The sequence below is a fragment of the Abrus precatorius genome, unplaced genomic scaffold, assembly GCF_003935025.1.
Source record: "Abrus precatorius isolate BTA unplaced genomic scaffold, Abrus_2018 Scaffold10, whole genome shotgun sequence".
Classification (NCBI taxonomy): domain Eukaryota; kingdom Viridiplantae; phylum Streptophyta; class Magnoliopsida; order Fabales; family Fabaceae; genus Abrus; species Abrus precatorius.
Genome location: NW_020874292.1, coordinates 14394213 through 14414600, shown reverse-complemented (window position 1 = coordinate 14414600; position 20388 = coordinate 14394213). Strand labels below are relative to the sequence as shown.

The following is a 20388-nucleotide window of genomic DNA, read 5'->3' as shown; positions in this document are numbered from 1 at the left end:
AGATGGCAATTTTGGAATCATATTCAACCCAAATAGCTTGGAAATTCCTCTCAACAGCTAGATGGAGGCCCCAAAAGATGGACCAAAGCTCAACCACAGTAGGATGGCAAAGGGCAAGATTTTTGCAAAAACCAACTAGGAAGGTGCCAGTAGAATCACGAATCAATCCCTCACAGCTAGCTTTACCCAAGGAATGAGAAATTGAACCGTCAGTGTTAAGCTTTAGGAAACCAGCCAGGAGAGGCATCCATTACACCATACAATGAGTACCCTGAACATCAACAACCGTCTTCTACCTAGGCCTCCAGGAAAGAAAAAAATCAACATCAAACAAAATTCTACTTAACAACTCTTGGTAAGTAAGACTGTTATTCTGAAAAATAAAAATATTCTGAGATTTCCACAAATTCCAAGCAACAAACCCAAAAACAATGCTCCAATTAGGGTATAGAGGAAAGTTCTGTTTGGAGATATTAAACTCCAGCCAACTGGATAAGCCTAAGCTGAAGAATTGAACCCACTTACTAGGGGAAGAAAGTGACTCCAAATAATATTGGCTACCCATCAATCCCTAAGGACATGAATCACAATCTCAGGGGCCTCCATACATCTAGCGCACACAGACGAGGCAGCCATTTTATGGAAGAACCTTTCCTCATTCTTTAAGAGCCTACCATGGGCAACTTTCCATAAAAAAGTGGAGATCTTAGGAGGACCTTCCCAAGCCTAAACCAACTTAAAAATCTTGTAATGAATAGGAGAATTATTATGCAAATTGGAAATTAACTCAGAAGCAGATTTAATTGAAAAATAATCATTATTAGTTAATTTCTAGTAGAATTTATCATGATTATTAGCCATAGTAGGGGGTCTAATGGTGGACAGAATAGAGCAAACATTACTAGGAAGCAGATCCATAAATTTGTTCCAGGCCCAATTTCCCTAATTAACGAAAAGAGCAACAGGGTCATTTTACTCCTCCTCAGGAATAGTTTGAGTGGCACAAGAGGATAGAATAGGAACATCAGAAATCCAGTTATCCTTCCAGAATCTGGAGATGAATCCATCTCCTAAAGACCAACCTAGGCCAGAGTAAAAACACTCCTAAACAGAAGCTATATTCTTCCATAAAAAAGAGGTATTATGACCATAATTTACCAGAGGATCTTTCCCTAAGGAGAATCTATATTTAGCACACAAAATCTTGGCCCATAACTCATTTGGAGAAGTAATCAATCTCCAACAAAGCTTCGTAATAAAGGACTAATTAACTAGACTAATCTCTCTAAAACCTAAACCCCTCTCATTTTTTAAAATAATATAATTTGAATAATATAATTTTAAATTTTTGTTCGAGTTTATATTTTATGACATATACCTTTGAAGTTAATTAATATTTTTACATTCTAAATTTTATGATCATTTTATTATTCAATTTAATTTTGCTATATTATTTGATAAAAAAAATACAAGTTATTTGAAAAGTGTTTAAATATATATTTTTAAAATTATTATAAATTTAATTAGTTTTAGTTACATAACAGTTGTAAATGATACTAATTTTTATATTATTAATTCTAACTAATCTCATTATTATGGATGGAAAAAGATAATATTCTAATGTAGGATGAGTTTATGAACCGATTAGATTTATTGTTTAAACTATAAAAACTGAATTTACAAAATAAATAAAAGATGACAAAAGAGAAATATTGGATTAAATTGAGTTTTGAATCTCATATATATTATTTATTAAAATTAACATACATACTTACAACTATATATTTATAAAATTGTCATAATTAATTATTTTCTATTATTTTTATTTCTTTAAGTTACATAATAATAATAATAATAATAATAATAATAATAATAATAATAATAATAATATTATTATTATTATTATTATTATTATTATAATTATTATATATTTTATTATTTTAATGCACTTATAAAAATAAATCATCATTAAATAAGCAACTCACGTCGATGTGTTTAAATTTCTGTTTGATAAATCAAAAGATTCACGATTTTTCATAGTTATTTTTACATTAACGTGGTTTTAAAAGATATTTAAATGCAGTTCTAAAGATATTAGTAAAAGAAATTTAATTACAAGCTACAACCTAAATAAATAATAACTAAAAGTTAACAAAGCATCAGCAAAATTATAAATTTAATTTCTTTCACTTTTAAAATTTTTATCAACCATATGATATTTAAAAAAAATTTAACTCACGCCATAAGTGCTAAATAAATATTGTTGAATTATGGCTATAGAATGTTAACTCATATGCTACAATAAATAATAATTAACCAATTTAATTGTAAGAAAATTATTTTAATGTAGTTGCCCAAAAACTACTTAAAAAATTAATGCTGGATGTGGTGAATGAGTCTATTATTAGAGATTTTTTTATATATATAAGACTCAAACTCAAGTTTTATTTTAGAGATATCAAGTCGTTTGTTACTCAGATCAACCTTCATTAATATTTAGTAAATTTTTTTGTAATAGTTTATTATGGACTAAACATAATGTAATAATAAATAATAAAAATTCATTTAAAATTTAAAATATTATAATTATTAAAATAGATATTTTTGAATTTATGTTGAAAAAATATAATAATGTATGGTTTGTAATTGTTGTCTTTAAAAAATGTTGTCATTAATGTATTTTGTAAATTATAATTTTTTTATATACAACTTAAAAAGTATATTATATTATAATGTAATTATGTTATGAAATTATTTAGGTCAATTTAGTAATAAATTTTTGTTAATATATTTGTTATAATGAAATAAAATTTATAAATGTGTATGTAATTTGCTTATGAGTAGTATAATATTTTTTTAATTTATTTAATATCTTTTATAAATTAACCATTTAATATAAGCGGTGTATGTTTTAAAATTTGTGATTAATTAGTAATTACTAATTTGCATGTAGATTATTTTTAAAAAAATTATGAGCGTTAGAAATTTATTAATAATTGTATTGAAAATAATATAATGTTTTATATTTGGTAAATAGAGTTTTTGATAAATATTATGATTTATTTAAAAAAGTAATAAAAATTATTGTATATAACATAAATGTAATATTATAATAAAAATAGTTGAATACATTTTAACGTTCCCTAATAATTATTTATATCAATTTAAATAATTATAATTTGAATAGTAATTATTATGAATTTTTTAAATTATTAAGTATGTTTATTTCTAATTTTGAGTTACTCTAATTATTTTGTTAATTATGTTATCAAATTATTGTGGTTAATTTAGGAATATTTTTTTGTTGATAATATTATTATAATGGACTATTATTTTATAAATGTGCATGTAATATATTTTTGTAATATATTAACATGTAATAAAATTATAATTTAATATAAGCAGTGAATAAATTAATATTTAATTAATTAGTAATTTCTAATTTGCATGCAGATTATCGTTTAAAAAAGTATGAGTATTTTTCAAATTAATTAATTATCAAATTAATTAATTTTTGTATTGATATGTTATATAATATTCTATATTTGATAATTTCAACAAGAACTGTTACCTATGGAACCGATACTTTCTGAGCATGAAGAGATTTGTATGGATACACCACCTATTTAGCCATAAAGAATTTTATCAGCTTCTATACAACCAAATCAAAATTATTATTCATCACCACAGAGAAATGAGTAACAACCTTTTCAATGAGATGAACAACCACTACAACCATAACAAGAACGTATGTCTGTAAGTAGGAAAGATGTTGGTTGTCGTTGAAGAAGCATGGAGGAATAAGGTTGAAGATCAGTTGATTGCAGTAGTACTTGTGAAATTTCTCATGAATTTATTTCAACATATGATTTTGCGGTAGATGAAGCTTTGCCTTCCTAGAACAATTTGCCTCCTAACTTTGACATAAATGACGAAGTAACTATGGAATATGTTTCTTTAGATCAAGAGGATGTGTATCAACCACAACTTATGACACTAATGTATGATGCTACTCCAGTGCAATAGTCTATGCCAATCAGCTTATGGGATTTGACACAATAGGATTACACAATACTTAATCATTCATGCATGCATTGGAGCCCAAACCTATACCACATAAGGATGCAACAAATGAAGACCTAGACACTCAATATTTAGGAGATGATGCAAGTTAGCTAAAAAGGCGAAGTAAATTTCTTTTTCGCAAGTTACGTCCCTTTACACATGCTCCTAATAGATATAGTCCTTCATTAATCAAGAAGAAAAAGAAAAAAGGAAGATAGTCATATTATTAATATGTAATTTAATTTTTATATTAGTATTTCTAAATTAATCATTTCTATACTAGCATTTTTTGTATTAGTAATTTTTGTATTTCTAAATATGCTTGTATATTTAGGATTTAGTAACTCCTATTGTAATATTACTAATGAAATATTTTATTAAAGGTGAAATTAAAGTATATTCTTATTTTCTTGAATGCATTCTTATTTATTTAAATATTATTAATGTCATCTTTTTAACATAATAATTTTAAGTAAGTAATTAAAATATAAAAGGTTTAATATTAAATTAACAACATTCAGTAAGTAAACAAATTGCAACATACCAATAACAACACATTAATATAAAAGATAGTCACATTAATGTTAAAGAACAACAACATAAGAACAAGTAAAGTATCATTATTAGGACAACTTCTATGACTGTAGTTTTTGCCTCGATAAAGACCAAACGCAATGGTCGCCACATTTGTCGCATATCCATTTCATTATGAAAATAATTTGATTTCATACTACCTTTTGAAGTACGCTTTAGGGTAGCTGGGTAGGTTTAGGACAAAGCTTGGGACCTCAATATTTGCGCCACTTGGATTTGTTCCCGACAACCCAAAATTCTTTCTTATAGACTTTGTATACTTTATTAATCGTATATACTTCATTCACATAAGCACGCTAGTCAATGTTTTGACTACAACAAGCAACAATTACGTGACGACATGGATATCAATCAGTCTACATGTTTCCATAATCACAATAATTTTGTCTTAGATGAACTCTATATTCTTGGTTGTTGGATAAATCCTGAACATGAAAAGTCTCATGATGTCTATCGAATTGAGTGATACGAAGATTTCTTGAGCCATACTCGTTTGATTGAAGACAACTTGTAATATTCTTAGAGAAAAAAATTCCAACATTTTTTCGTGCATAAGCCTCGCTTTTTTTATATGCAAATAACTATATCAATCGGAAGTAAGTGGCTCTAATAAGTGTTGTAATAGGTAGATTGCGAGCACCTTTTAATACCAAATTAATGCATTCAACAAGATTCGTTGTCATATGACCCTATCAATGTCTGCCGTCAAATGGTAAAACTCACTTTTCTCGTGAAATTTCATTAAGCTAGTTTATATAGATTTATTCATGTTCCCGTATTCGCTCATAATGAATATTAAATTCATGCTCGGTTTTAGAATAACCTACAAATAACAAATTCAAATTTATTAAGCATGGAGAATGTCATCTAATAATATGTTTTTTATTTTATTTCAAATGTAGAAATGAGGTTTATTACCTATGCAGACGATAAGTTTATGCAAGTAGGGAGCCTTGATCACAAGAAATTTGCAGCAATGTGCCTGATACAATATATATGGAATGCTCATGGAGGTTTCCATTGTCCATTACCTCTTCTTATTGATGCATTAATTGACCCGTGACGATAGAAATAATGCCAACACCATCTTCAATAACAAAGTATTTTCATAAATTTTCAACGAAAAAAATGTCTAGCATATGTTGTCTCACCCTTAATAACAAGGAAGGCAATCAGCAGTATATTCTGATTTTCATCTTGTGCAATTGGCATTAGTGGAACTCCCTTGTATTTACGATATAAATGTGTCTCATCAACCTGCATAAGTGGCTTGCAATGTCAGAATGCTCTAATGCAAGGACCAAAATTTCAAAACACTTGATGTAAAATTTGAACATTGGGAGCCAATTCATCACTGTGAATTACGATAAGCCTCTGCAGCATCTAATTGAATAACAAATCCTCAGACAACGTCACATATTTCTATGCACCATTGTGACAAAGCTTCAAATGAGATTTTCTATTGACCAAATACTTTTTGTATTGTCTTTTGTTTTGCCAACCATGCTTTCTGATACATTGTTGTGTACCCAAATCGAGACAGAATCTCTCCAATCACTAGTTTTATTCTAAAAAAAGGATCAAATTCTATTATTAGCTTTATACATTCTACAATTGCGTCTATATCCAAATTTTTGTAATCTTGAGAAATGCTTCCACTAGTACAAGTGTGTAGACTATTATATTTTCTAATTTTCCAAAAATATTTGATCTTTCTTAAGCTAGCTCAAAAAAGCCACATGTAATCTATGTCATACCTTATACATTTGCAATTAAAAGTATTTGGTTCTAACTCGAACACTTTGTTGTCTACTCCTTTTGATATACTATAATGTTTTATAGTTTGTATAATAGCTTCTTTATCACTGAATTTTCTTCCAACATATAATTTATCATCTCTCTTTGTGTTCCTACCAATAGCAAACATAAACTAATTAACAGAATAAATTTTACATACCTAAGTTGGCATGCTTTGGAAACTTAGCAGCATTCATAATATCAATGGCTCCTCAAATGGATGTTGCCCAACTAAATGGGGTACTTCTCATCATCAACATCATCATCAAAATCCTCATCGCTTCTATATTCTTCTACAAAGTCGTTGTCATCACTTTCAATGTTGTTGTGTTTCCATTCTATCCTTGTGTCTAGCATGGTACTCGCATATTCTTCTTGAAACTCATTATTTTAAACATACAACTCAATGATACCACTTGAAGGATGACGTTGCTGATGTATTTGAAATATTTGTTGAACATTATTATTGTTGGTTATTTGAATTGTATGATGTTGCATGAAACCGCTATATGTTGAGATTGAATATCAATACATAATACTTTCCATTGTTTTTGGAAACGAAACATCAATACATTGACAAAACCAATACTTTAAATCTCTAAATGATACATTATTTAGAATCTCACCATTAAAATAAATTACAACTGTCACACTCATTTTTTCTTTTAACAAACACGAGATTCAGCAATATTAGGGCTTTGAAGAGTGACTTGCTATCAATGAGGATTACATTATTTATAACTTCACCAATTCAAAATCTTCATTCACAATTTATTACTAAGCAACATTTATTTTAAATAATTTTCGAACAACTTATTACTAAGCAACATTTTTTTAAAATAATTTTCATGGATCAAAGTTCGTTATTGACAACTTTTAAAATGTAAAAACTTTTTGACAGTCAAAAATCGCTAATAGTAATTTTTAGTATCGTTTTTTACTTCTTCTTTTAAAAAAAAACCTCTAATGGTGACTTTTAAATGTAAAAAATTATTATTTTTGCCACCCTAAAATCGTCAACATGACTTTTATATATATAGAATTATTTGATATGTAAAATCATCGTTGGCAATTTTTTTAAAAAAATTATATTCGGATAAATTTATCAAAAATATCATATTTTAGTAATTTTATAATTAAAAAATGACCCTACGATTGTGCACAATAAATATTAGAACTTGAACTTTATCATTAGCATTTTTTAAAAAAAAAATTATATTCAGGTAAAAAAATATCATATTTTAGTAATTTCATAATAAAAAAATGACCGTCGATTGTGCACAATAAATATTAGAACTTGAACTTTATCATTGGCACTTTTTTGAAAAATTTATATTCAGGTAAATTTGTCAAAAATATTATATTTTAGTAATTTCATAATAAAAAAATGACCCTACTATTGCGCACTAAATATTATAACTTCAACTTTTCGTAAGGAAAACAAACGAAACGTGTATGATCGCATGTTGCCAAAAAAGAAATTGAAGTTACATTTAATTCTCTCTTTATATATATATTTTTCTCTTCAGAATATAAATCCTGATCCTCTTTCTAAATATGTAATTCGCTAACTTAACTCATACTTGTGCAAGATGCTTCTTCCCAGAGCAACTGTAAAATTAATCACACTTTTCCTTTAATAGAAAAATAGTATTGCATTTATCTTCAAAACAATTATTTTCATTTTTTACTTGTCAGTATGACAAAAAGGAAAATACAACACTTTGCAACTTTCTTTAACACACTTTTTTGTTAGATATATAGATCTCATTAAATGAAATGTAGACCTAAATTTAGTAAACCACATCATTGCTTAATTAACGAGTTAAAATTTATGCGAACTCTCTTCAGGACAGAAATACTACAACACTATTTCACTTGTCCCCTGCTACACGAGCCTTTTTTTTAAGGCTGACTTGCACTAACGATATAAGACAATGATCCATAGTCGTCGTTAAAAAAGAAAATTTGGCCATTGCTTTTTAAAACGAACATATGGAAAACTCGTCTTCTGCTCTGCTCATAGGAACTGAAATTTTAAGGTTCTTCAACTACTTTCAGTTGGGAAAAATATCTGAATGTTACCATGAATCATTACAAAGAAATAGCTCTTTTATTTTGGAAAGATTTGGGAATGGAAATTACAAAAAAAAAAAAAAAAACTTATTTACACTGATCAGGTGACCATTAGCAAGACAGTCAACAACAGATATTATGACCTGAGAATAAGTATTAGTGTGTCAGGCCCCTTATGTGTAAGGATGAAATATTGATGTTTAGATATGCAAGAAAAATAAAGAAAGAGAGAAAACATATAACCCATCTCAGCCTTTGCTGCATATCCCAAAGCTGCACTGTATGCACATAGTTCTTCCCAATTCTGATTGTAAGATCCTGAATAAAAAAAACATATAGCGTATGACTTCCCTTGAACAGCACAGCAAAATTCATATTTGAAATCTTACTCTTCTGAAACCGTACAAGAGAAAAATGCGATTGGAAGAATTCATATAGTATTGTAAAATCTTACAAAAAGAAAAAGGTATAACCAACCAACCAATAATAAAAATGCAGAGATAATGAAGGGAGGAGGGGGTGATGGCAAAATGATAGCACTTTGTTTCCTCTTTTTCCAGAAGAGATAAATGGCTTATCATTTCATGGCAAGGAAGGGCATAAGAAAACAATACACATTTTACTAACCATGAAAATCTGGTTCGGAGAAACTCATTCCTCATCACTATCATACACAACTGCCATTCTCCGGTGGGTGGTTGTTTTCCTTGGAGGAGAGTCCTCATCAGATTCAAATCCCTTCCTTTTAGCACTGCCTCTAAACTCCTTGCTCTTTTGCTTTGGTTCCTGCAAGAAAACATCCAAATAGTATTGAAACCAAGGCAATCGATCGTGTTATCCTCCTTATTTTCCACCATGACTCAAAAAAGTAGAACAATTAGGGGAGGATCATATATTGATCTCCCAACAAGTGCAGAAATGATGACAAGAAAACCAACAAGAAAGAAACAAACACAATAAGGATGCTCAATACATTGATGCAACATTAATGATTAACTAAACTAATACAAAGCAGTATTTTATCAGAATCCAAATCTATGCTGAAGAATATCATGCTCCCACACAAAGGCCTCCAGCTTCTTCAAGCAACATTATTAAAGTTTAATCAGGATAACAAATAGTGCTCCATTATTTACTATTAAAAAACTTGGTATACCGTATAACTCAACTCCAAAAGGTAGCTTATAGGAAGAGGTTTGCTCAAGCCTTACAAGAAGTATTGTGGCTCTACTTTTAGTTGATGCTAGACATCTTAACACCTCCCTCATACCTAGGCCTCAACATTTAGTGCACGTTATGGCTGACCCAACATTCAAACTAGATAGGCTCTTATATCATATCAAAAAACTAGGACTAACTCAACCCAAAAACTCAGAAGGAGGTTTGTTCAGCCTTATAGAGAGTATTATGGCTCTATTCCTAGCCAATGTTCTATCTTAGCATTTACCTCTGAAGTTTGTTGTCAGATTTTAACCATAGTTGTGAGTTGTGACATCTGACAAGAAAGCAGATCAAATGCAGAAAATTGCTCACAAACAATGCCATTCATGATAAGCTATTTCACTCTCCCCACAAGTTGTACAAGCATTAAGAAGACACAGATAACAGAAAATAGTTCATTAAACAAAAATAAAAATAACTTCACCTTTACAAACGAGTCCACAGAATGGAAACATTATAAATGGGTAAAATTAAAATTTTAATACATGCAATATACCTTATTAACAAAAGGATGAACTGATAACTGATAAGCAACCTGAAACTAATTAGAAATAACACTATGGACCTATGATCAAAGTTAAAGCCAACTAATTTTTTTTTAATAAAATAAGCAGTACCTCCTCTTCCTCCTCATCCGATGCATCATTAACTTGTGCCACTTCTTCATAGTGTTCTTCCTCTTCTTCCTCATCCTCATACTCTGGCTCAGTATCCTCATCCCTCTTACGTGAAGGAAGCCTCTCATCTTCCTCATCATCAGTTTCATACTCAGACTCCTCTCTCTCATCATCAGGGTAACCCATTGGGTGCTGGGAGGATTTAGCAAGTGGAAAGGAAGATTTACGAGGGATATCTTTGGGGCCCTGCGACTAAAATTCCAGAAAGTAACCCTCATTAATGATAAATACAAAAACATAATCAACAAATGGACAAATTTCTGGAGAATAAGAAACAATACCTTTTTAGCATTCATAATTCGTTTCTCTGCTCGGGCTTCCGCTTCCAAATCATCCTCAAAGCGGCGCTGAGAACGACGAGAATCATAATAATCTGCTTCATCATCCTGAAGTAAGGAAACATTGATAAATGATGGAACTAACACGGGATAACTATGCAGATATGCTTACAGAAAACTGCAGTAAATACATAAGCAGAAAAAAAAAAAAAAAGACACAAGTTTATAGAGGAAACAAATCCTAAAATTAATACCTCATCCAAAGCATCCTCCAAGAACCCAGGAGAAAGTTGGCGCCTCCTGTCCACAGCTGGAGTATATTTTCGGTTGACCTTTTCGCGTTTACGGTTAAGCAGTACATTAGCCCTGATTGTTTGACTCTCAGCCTGTAGAAACCAAAGGGAAATTGGATAATGGTACACAAGAGAGACAATATAAGCATGTGACTATTTTGAATGACTGATTATACCTTCTCTTTCTCCTCTTTCTCTCGCTCAGGATCAATGTCAGTAATGCAGTTTTTAACCTTATAAACCTTCTTATGCCTCGAGTCAACAAGAGCAGTCAACAGCCGATGAGAGTTAGATGACAAGGAAGATGGCATAAACCTCATTTTCTTTAATAACCTTCCTTGTGATTGGAGGATTCCCTGTAAGCATGTACATAAATTACATTAGAGGGGACACACTAATTCATTGAGAAATCCATGGAAATAATGATAGTCACCTTTCCATGTCTAAGGAAAAGATGTGCTTGATCATGTTGTGCATCTTGCACTGATATGTCAAGAACTTCATTACCAATTAATAGCTGAAGGCTGCCATCAGACCACCTCACAAAACGAGCATTGCTTTCATACTACAATAGCAGGAAATGAGTGATTCTATTTCTTTAAAAAAAACTATTCATGAACATAATCATGCATGGCATTTTTTACCACAAAATAAGTGAAGCAACACAAATGAAATTATTCCAGCCTTAAAGTTTGAAGAACAGTTAACATATTAAGAACAAATACACCCATTTCATCCATGTTCTTACTTACATCCAGTAATGCAAAAGATTACATATAAGCACATTCACAATAAATTTTTATTTATTTCTACACCATCCCAAGTTCCTAACAGCAATACATATTAACTGCTTTTCATGCTTAGGCTATTTGTGAGTTCACCTTCATTAAGTAATAATAATTTGACTTTGCACATGCATAAGAAAATTGACAACAATATATTCTGTCCATATGTTAAACCAACTCAATATATGATTTAGGGCCTGAAAACCTTTTTGACGCAAATAGTGATAGGATTGCTATAGCCAACCCATCTAGTGAGAAAAGGCTTTGGTTATTGTATGAAGTTAAAGGTTTTATGTAAACATAGAACATGGAGAATTTATTTCTATTTAGTATTAGAGGAATGCTAGAAACACACTCTCAAAACACAATTTTGAGAACACACTCTCAAAACACAATTTTGAGAACACACTCTTAATTATTGGCTAAAATATATTGGAAACTAAAAAGCATAAGTGAGACTGTTAGGTAACCCACATTAGTAATTTAGTAGTTAGAATATGTTAGTTACCCATTTGTAGCTAGTACAATATGTTAGCTTGACATAGTTTATTAGGCATGTTGTCTATAAATAAGTAGAAGGGATTGAGGAGGGAGATCTTGTCAATTGTAAGAGCATTAAGGCCTTTGAATTGGGAGGAGCAGTCCCTCAAAGAACTGCAGTGTTCTCTCCATAATCAGGGTTTATCCGTAATTCTTCTCAATAAGATACCCAGTTCTACCACTGGTATCAAAGCTCCAATCTTGAAGCTGATCCAAGAGGTGTTCAGGTGAGCAAGAATGGAGACGCAAGTTCTTGAAGAGTTCAAGAAAGTATATGTGGAGATACCAGAATTTGAAGGAACAGAAGCCTATTGGTGGTTGATTAATGTGGAGCAGCACTTTGAAGCCATAGCAATAGTTGAAGAAGAAAAGATGCATAAAGTTCGAAAGGTTATGTGGGAATGTGCATTTGTTTGGTGGTTTGTGTGGAAAGAAGACAATCCAAGTGGATCATGGTGGGCCTTCGTGACGGCTTTGTTCAAATAATTCCATCCTGAATATGACCGAGATCTGCCAGTTTGGTTGAAGATCAAGGTTCTTTGGTGCAAGAGAACAAAAGAGAATATGAAGTCTTAGTGAGAACAGAACCAACAACTCAAGGGCAACAAACAAATACAAGGAAGTTACAACAAAAGCAACCCAACAACATTCTGAACAAAGCAGTCGAAAACATAAACAAGAATGAAGTTCTTGAGATGAAGAATCACAGTGGCAGAGATAACATAGAAATGGGTGTTTCTTTGGGTTGTAAAGTAGAGGCAAAATTTGAGGGAGGTCCTATGTTTGGCATGAGGGGAGAGTCAATGTCTGAACCAACAGCAACAGTGAAAGTTTTGGGTTTTGGTAGTATGATCAACCCACCTAAGAACCAAAATGTTAAAGTGGAGGATCTTGACAATTATCCGCTGCAACCATGTGCAGTAGTGTAGCAATTCACAAGGGAGCTGCGGGATCTCAGTTATTTACAGAGCCTATGATGCTCCATTCCATGGCCAAAAACAACACAGAAATCATAACACAAAGGGAGCATAGGAGTATTCACATGTTTGTGTTTGACCCAGGAGGAGTGGGAGCTATTTTTGGGCTGCAAGGTGGAGTTGGCTTATCATCATGCTTTAAACTGGAAAAAAAAAAAACCATTAAAAACTTTGTTTTGCAGCCACTATAGCCTAGAGGACAAGGTGAATGTTTAGGAGGGGAGTATTGTTAGGTAACCTACATTAGTAGTTACAATATGTTAGTTACCCATTAGTTAGTACAATAGGTTAGTTAGCTTGACATAATTATAGTGGGACTCACATAACTTTGTGATTTTCAAAAAAATTTAGCCAATAATAAAAAGTGTGTTTAAAATAGTGTCAAGTGTTTTGCCAGCATTTTTATTTGGTACTTTTGACTTGGCTGAAGTACTTCCTCACACTCTAATCTCACTAAATGATTAAGCCACCTAGCCCCAAACACATGGTTGTCAAAATAGTGATCCTCTGTATTGAATTGTATGCTTTTACAAGTCTAACCTACTGCAACTGAAGCCAACTCAGTAAAACCACTTAAAGTGCTTTCTTCTTGGTTTAGGCATAGAAGACTTTTCATTAACAACATGCATATAAGCATTGATCAAATTAGTTTAACATACACATTTGGTAAGGCATGGTATCTTAATTACTCCTAGTCTAAACTCACAAGCCTAACTAGAAGAATCTAAACCATAGTTAATAATCCCAGATAGTGGCATGGCAGAACCTAGCAGCTGGCTCTGAAAATGCTATAGTGGGAAGTGGGTTGGCTGCTACTTTCTCAATATTATAACACAAACTATATAATTTATACTGCACATATAAATACTAAAAAAATATAAAATGAAAGAAATCCATGGTAAATAATAAGTCAGTTTACACAAACAATCACCATCAATCTAGTCTAGACACAATAAGATCATTACAAATTAGATGAAAATTACCATGATGTGAACTGGGATGTCAAAAGGAAGAATAAATAGCAGAACACAAGGGAAAAAATAGTCCAGTAAAGGGTGAAGGAACAGAGGTCAAAACAGAGATAACATTTTGTGTGAATGGTCAAGGAAGAATATGTTTCTAAAACAAAAAATGAATCAGAAAATGGGGGAGAAATTACAATTTCACCAAAATAACACCCAAACAAAATTGTGTCACAGGTAAAAATGGGTTTTTGAAGCCTATATCATGGTACCACAGCTATAGAGCGTGAAAAGCTGCTATTGCAGCTGCAACGGCCACTATTGAAACCTGCTCTGTTATTTGAATCCTGTAGCAGCCTAAGGCCACTCCACTGTAGCCTCGCTATAGCCTACCATTGATGATGGGGCTGTTGGCCCAAATGACAGGCTAAGGGAAGGGGATCAGTTATTAGATTCTGTTGAGAGTGTATGTGAGAAAGAAAAAGAGCAAGGGGGCAAAAAAGGGAATTCAATAGATGAGTTAGTTAAAGGGGCATTATGAGAGTGAGAGGGGGAGGGGGGGTGAAGAGGCACTAGGGAAATTGTAAGTTGTTGCATTTTGTTAGAGGGAGCAGAATTCCAGTATTATTGGGATATCTGTAGGAGCCATAGGCTCTGGTTATGTGTATTCACCTTTTTCTTATTGGTATTCAATAATACTTGCATTTTGGTTTCCATCAATTGACTACTATGATCTCAGCAAATAAGGAAGAAATGATCAAGTCCAAATTTCACACCCCAAATCCTTAAAATGTCATAAAATTACTTCTCAAATTCTCAACCTACTGCAGTTCTCAAAAACCTTGTCCATCCATATGCCTCAAAACTAAATATGATGTTGTCAAGCAAGGACAAAATTTAAGTCATACACAAGAAATTGTAAACTCCAAAATATTTGTTGCATACATTTGCCCTGACTATCCTGAATCCATCTGAGTATGAATCTTGATATTCAAAGTTAATTATTGTATGACATAACTAAAAGTGTAAGGGTATAGTAGAAAGGAATACAAGGATATAAACGAAGAGAAAAAAAAAGTTATACAAGAAGAATATCAGAATGTCCTTCATCCCAGTTCTTTAGTTTTAGTTAGACATGGGTGATCATGATAGCATGCATAAGAAACTACAATGATATACAATTACTTACCGATGTTGTGCCATCAGGATTTCTAGTAGTCCTCCAGCGGACAATATTGTTCTCCAAGCGTATACGTTTTTTGGCTCCTGATTCATCAGTTACATAGGTGTCCTCTTCCACATATGTTTTAGGATCGAACGGTTTTGGATCAACACCCATAATGTTGGAAACTTTAATCATGTTCATCTGCCACAAGAGAGAGATTAAAATGTGAGTAGTTGAATATTGAATTCAACATACTGTACCAGAAATTCACATCATTTATAAAAGGAGTTTCATGTGTGGATAAGATCCTCTGAAGTGACAGCACATAATAAGATGTATTCTTTTTCACCTTGTTATCATAATTCTAGATGGTTCAAATCCCATCATATTAGCAACATTTCACCAACCATGACATTGGGAAGTATCAAGAAACAGTCCTACAAGATACGTTGCTTTAAACATTTCAAAATCCAGACTTTCACTCATGCACACTACACATGCCAACTTCTAAATTGTAATGGTGTAAACTATGCAAAAGAAGTGTAGCAATTACATGTATTTACCATCCAGAGTCAAAGCTAATTTGAAAACAACATCTAAAATACAGGCTTCTCACAATCTCACCCAAATGAACAAACTTAATAATTAGAGGCAGACCTTTTCTGGAAGAGCTGGAGGTGGTCGTAATGGAATCTCTAACTCTAATGGGGGCCCAAGTGGCTTCTCTTTAGTCTTCATCTCAATGTTTTCCTCCTCTGATTCATATTGATGATCTTCGTCAGCAAGTATATCTTCTGGTCTCAGGCTCTTTCCATAACTTCCTTCCTCCTCCACAGGATATCTCTAACCCAGGAAATCATGTACATCGTTAATGCTTAAAGTTTGGGCAATTCACAGATAAATGAAAAATGCCACTATTGGCACCTGATACTCACATTTGAATCTTGTTCAATGTCCTGCTGAACTGCATACCCCATATCTTCCTCTTCTTCATCATCAAAATCACCAAATACATCACGAATTTCAGGGGCCGAATGCATGTCACGAATCTGATCTTTTTCCTCTCTGGGTGACCCACTACATTTTTTAGAAAAAAGGACAAGCTTTAAGTCTAAACGTTGTGCAACAATTACAATAAATTGGCAAAATTAATACTTTGGTCCTTGAACTTCCTTTTTGCTTTATTCTAACTTTGCAAAAGACAAAAAGTATATCCTTTCTATTAGACTGTGTTAAACAGAGTTAACAGAAAAGATAAACTTGTTGGATGGTGCTATGTTAGAGGATCAAATTATCAACAACAACCAAGTCCTATCCCACTAGGTGAAAAATTAAATAATTAAGGACATTGATAGGTCATCTGTAATTTTCTCTGTTCTATATGATTCTCTAACTAATGTAACTTTTGTAACATGCATACCAATACAGCCAATGTAAAACAAGATATGTACAGCCAACCCACCGTGAAATCACACTCAGACACAGACAGACTCATTTCAAATCACCAGTAAAATACTGAAATCAAATGCACAGACAAAACCTGAAAATTTAGCCTTTACTGTGAGCCTGCTAGCTTCCCAATACCCACAGTGCAGTATCATTAATCAAGACTATTAACTTAGCTCAGCAGATGAAGCAGAAGAAAGGAAGATATCATATCATGAATTGATGAATTCTAGAGGGAAAACAAGAACAATGAAGACTTAAATTTCCACTATAAGAATAAAATAATAACCCGCTCAAAATAAAAGTACTGTTCCTGTGCCACCTCCAAAATTATTGAATTAATTTCAGTTGCTACGTACTGAACTTGTAAAGTTGTTACTGGTATGAACAGAAAAGGAAGCTCCATCTTACATCTGGCCTCTTTTGTTAATGGAACGCCACAGTCCCCTCCGAGACTCCCTCCCCTAATGTGATGAATTTATCATAAATATTAAAAACAAGAAAGAAAACCCCCACCATTTTGATTGGTAATTTGGTGAAGCCAATTCACATAACAAGTGCTATATCCCCTTCATTTACACTATACAACAATGTCATCACATATATCTTAGTTCAAATCACACCAAAAACTTCAGGCAATAAAAGTATGCCTCACAATACCTCCCCAAGTTATGGCTTTTGTAATTCAACCATACAAACATCCATTTGAAGGCAACTTAAAACGTACTCTCTGCAGAATGCATGTGTGCACACAGAGAGCTTTTTCACAAAGTAACCCGAGAATATCCGATAAACAAAGACAAAGAATTCTAACAAACCAGGCAATAACTTAATTAACAACAAAACAAATTCAGATCCCAGCTCAAACTCTTCAAATTTTTTTAATGAATAGCTAAAAGTTACAAATAAGAACACTAAGATAACAATATAATCATCACTACCTGGGGCTTCGAGCTTCATCGACTTCTTCCTCATCGTCGTGATGAGTGTAGTGGTTCTCCTCTGACCTTTCAGATCCACTCTCAACGACGTCGTCTCTACGCTTGCTAGTGACAACACGCTGGCTATAACCGTCTTCTTTAGCATCACTATCGGTATCTCTAGCCTCGCTCTCTTCTCTCTCGGCAACTTCGACTTCAACCTCTTGCGAACTTTGCTCCCTCTCACCCTCGCTTTCGCCAGGGTCAGGTTCTCCATCAACTTCGCTCTCTACTTCAACCTCTCCTTGACCCTCCACTTCGCCCTCACCCTCTTGCTCTCCCCCTCCCTCGCCCTCGTCCTGAAAATAAAAAACGAAAAAGGTGATAAATTAGAGGGCCAAACGCGGCCTTGGAAATGCAGATAGGGAAGGAATTAGGGGGGTGAAATTGGGGAATGGGGTGTTACGGAGGGGTAATTGAGTTGGGGATTGGATTCGTGTTCGGAATCGAGTTCTTCTTCTTCCTCCGATTGATCGCCGAAGAGGTTCTGCATCATCTGGTGCCGCTTCTCTTCTCCCATCGTGTACAATTTCCAATGCCAATGTCGATGTGATGTGTGTATCGCTCTTTGAAAAAGGAAGAAAACCTAGGCACGAGAGTGGGGACGGGGTCTCTTCGCCGGGCAACTGTGTTCTTCCACTGCGTTTTTTTATAATTTTATTGGATGGAATTAACTTAAATGCAATTTTAGAATTACCATATCACTAGTATTTATCTTTTTATTTTATTTTTAGAAAGAGAGGATTAAAAATAAGGTCGAAAATGCTCCTGAGTTTTTTAGTATTTTATTACTGATATTGATTGATTGTCGTTTGGCTTTTGAAAAAAAAAAATACTCGTAAATTTTTTATGTTTACCTGGCTGCGTGGAAGTATTTTGCAATGCAAATTACACTACGTGATTTAAGTTTAATACATGAGAAGTCAGATTTTACAAGGAAGATAATCAACACAATTAAACATGTTTATTTAAAATGACTCTCAAAAGTAAGCTTGTTTTCTAATTATAACTCACAAATTATATATATATAAATAGTAGATATCAACAATCAAACATGACTCTGCTGCTTCAATTCTCTAACAGAATATGTTTATTAATAAATTCATGGCCTAGATCATTTAGGTATTATTATTGTAATATTAAATTTATTTACCCATTAAATTTATATTTATATAATTTTGATAGTGATACAACAACATAATAAAATGACAACCACAATTTTATATTCCTAAATCAACATCCACCTTATTATGCTAGAAAATAGGTAAGTTCTTTTACATATAAGATTTTTCACGTTGTACACACAGAAAAAGTGGACAATAACAGTTTAAAACAAAATTAACATATTTATCAAATTCATCAATAAAAAAAACATAATAATTATTATAAAAACTAAATTATTTTCATCAATTTTCATTTTTATAAAAAAGAACATGTTATATAATAATTTAATATATTATTATTATTATTATTATTATTATTATTATTATTATTATTTGTCCAAAATTAAAGAAATGTCTTCAAGGCCAAAGGACTCAAGATTATCCCTTCTTTATAATTTGTATCTCTAAGACTTTCTAATGCACATGGAACATAATGAGACCTTACACCAATGTGCCAACCAATCAAGTTAATTAATTTAAGAATTACTAAATTACATATTTAACAATTAATATAAAAATATATATTAGTGAAATCTTAATTAAGTTTTTACTCCACCATGTCAAAGTGTAATATTAATATTCTCAAGGTATTTCCTTTTAAAATTAAGTATAATCTAATGGTTTAAATATGTTTTTAGTCTTTATATTTTAACAAATTTTTTGTTTAGTCTCTTTAAATGAATTTTTTTTTATTTTATTCTCTACTTTTTTATAATTTCTTGTTTTTAGTTTCCTATTGTTGATGTCAAATTAAAAATTAGTATGTGACACTATCTCAACAAACTAAATTAGCATTAAAAGCTAAAAATTAAAATAACATAGTTAAGCCTATTCTAAATATAGATGGAATTGCATATATACATGCCAATAAGTTGATATATCCAACTTAGCTAAATTAAAATTTTAAACCATTTCTGTATTTATATAACAAAATGTAAAAAAAAAAAAAACTTAAATTTAAGAAAGTGAGGATGACTTAATTAAAGCCTTTTCAATTTTAACATAAAGTTCAATTAAATCATATATACAAATATAAAAGAAAAAACACTTAAATTCAAGAAAGTGACAGAGACTTAATTAAAGCCTTTTCAATTTTAATATAAAATTCAATTAAATCATACACAAATCAAAATATTAAATTATTTTCCTTTTCTAAGCAAAGTTATTTTCTTCATAAATTGTTATTGAGGTAGTAAATGTGAATAAAGATATCTCATGTTGAATAAAAATTAAAAAATTAAACTACATGTAAATGATAAAAATTCACAACATGTAATAGATTAAGTTTTTGGGTGAGATTTTATATCCAATCTATTTATGTGATTTTTTGTGACTATTTGATAGAAATCTCTCTAATTTTTAGTCTTCC

General features: G+C 31.6%; 1 protein-coding gene across 4 annotated transcripts; it reads right to left on the bottom strand.

The window, feature by feature from the left end:
• Nucleotides 1-8455: 8455 nt before the first annotated feature.
• On the bottom strand, nt 8456-18539 carry LOC113865909 (protein LEO1 homolog). 4 transcript variants are annotated; one of them, XR_003505021.1, is made up of 13 exons: nt 18263-18484; nt 17818-18155; nt 16366-16507; nt 16088-16273; nt 15455-15631; nt 11435-11566; nt 11178-11357; nt 10963-11094; nt 10712-10816; nt 10371-10622; nt 9160-9318; nt 8776-8850; nt 8485-8675 (listed from the first exon to the last, which is right to left on the bottom strand). XR_003505021.1 is itself a non-coding variant. In XM_027500717.1 (12 exons), the coding sequence occupies exons 1-11, from the start codon at nt 18374-18376 to the stop codon at nt 9184-9186; spliced, it is 1893 nt and encodes a 630-aa protein (XP_027356518.1). In that variant the 5' UTR covers nt 18377-18539; the 3' UTR covers nt 8456-8850; nt 9160-9183. The 4 variants fall into 4 exon arrangements, 3 of the variants coding, with proteins under 3 accessions (XP_027356518.1, XP_027356537.1, XP_027356529.1); XM_027500717.1 differs by having other exon boundaries at nt 8456-8850; nt 18263-18539; XM_027500728.1 differs by having other exon boundaries at nt 8598-8850; nt 10371-10616; nt 17815-18155; nt 18263-18456.
• Nucleotides 18540-20388: the final 1849 nt, after the last annotated feature.

Bases quoted from the DNA above. Each gene is read 5' to 3' on its own strand.
- LOC113865909 (XM_027500717.1), bottom strand. From the start codon at position 18,376: ATGGGAGAAGAGAAGCGGCACCAGATGATGCAGAACCTCTTCGGCGAT. The intron at 11,095-11,177 runs GTATAATCAGTC...TGGTTTCTACAG, and splicing joins AGAAAGAGGAGAAAGAGAAG to GCTGAGAGTCAAACAATCAG. The intron at 10,817-10,962 runs GTATTAATTTTA...TCCTTACTTCAG, and splicing joins TGGAGGATGCTTTGGATGAG to GATGATGAAGCAGATTATTA.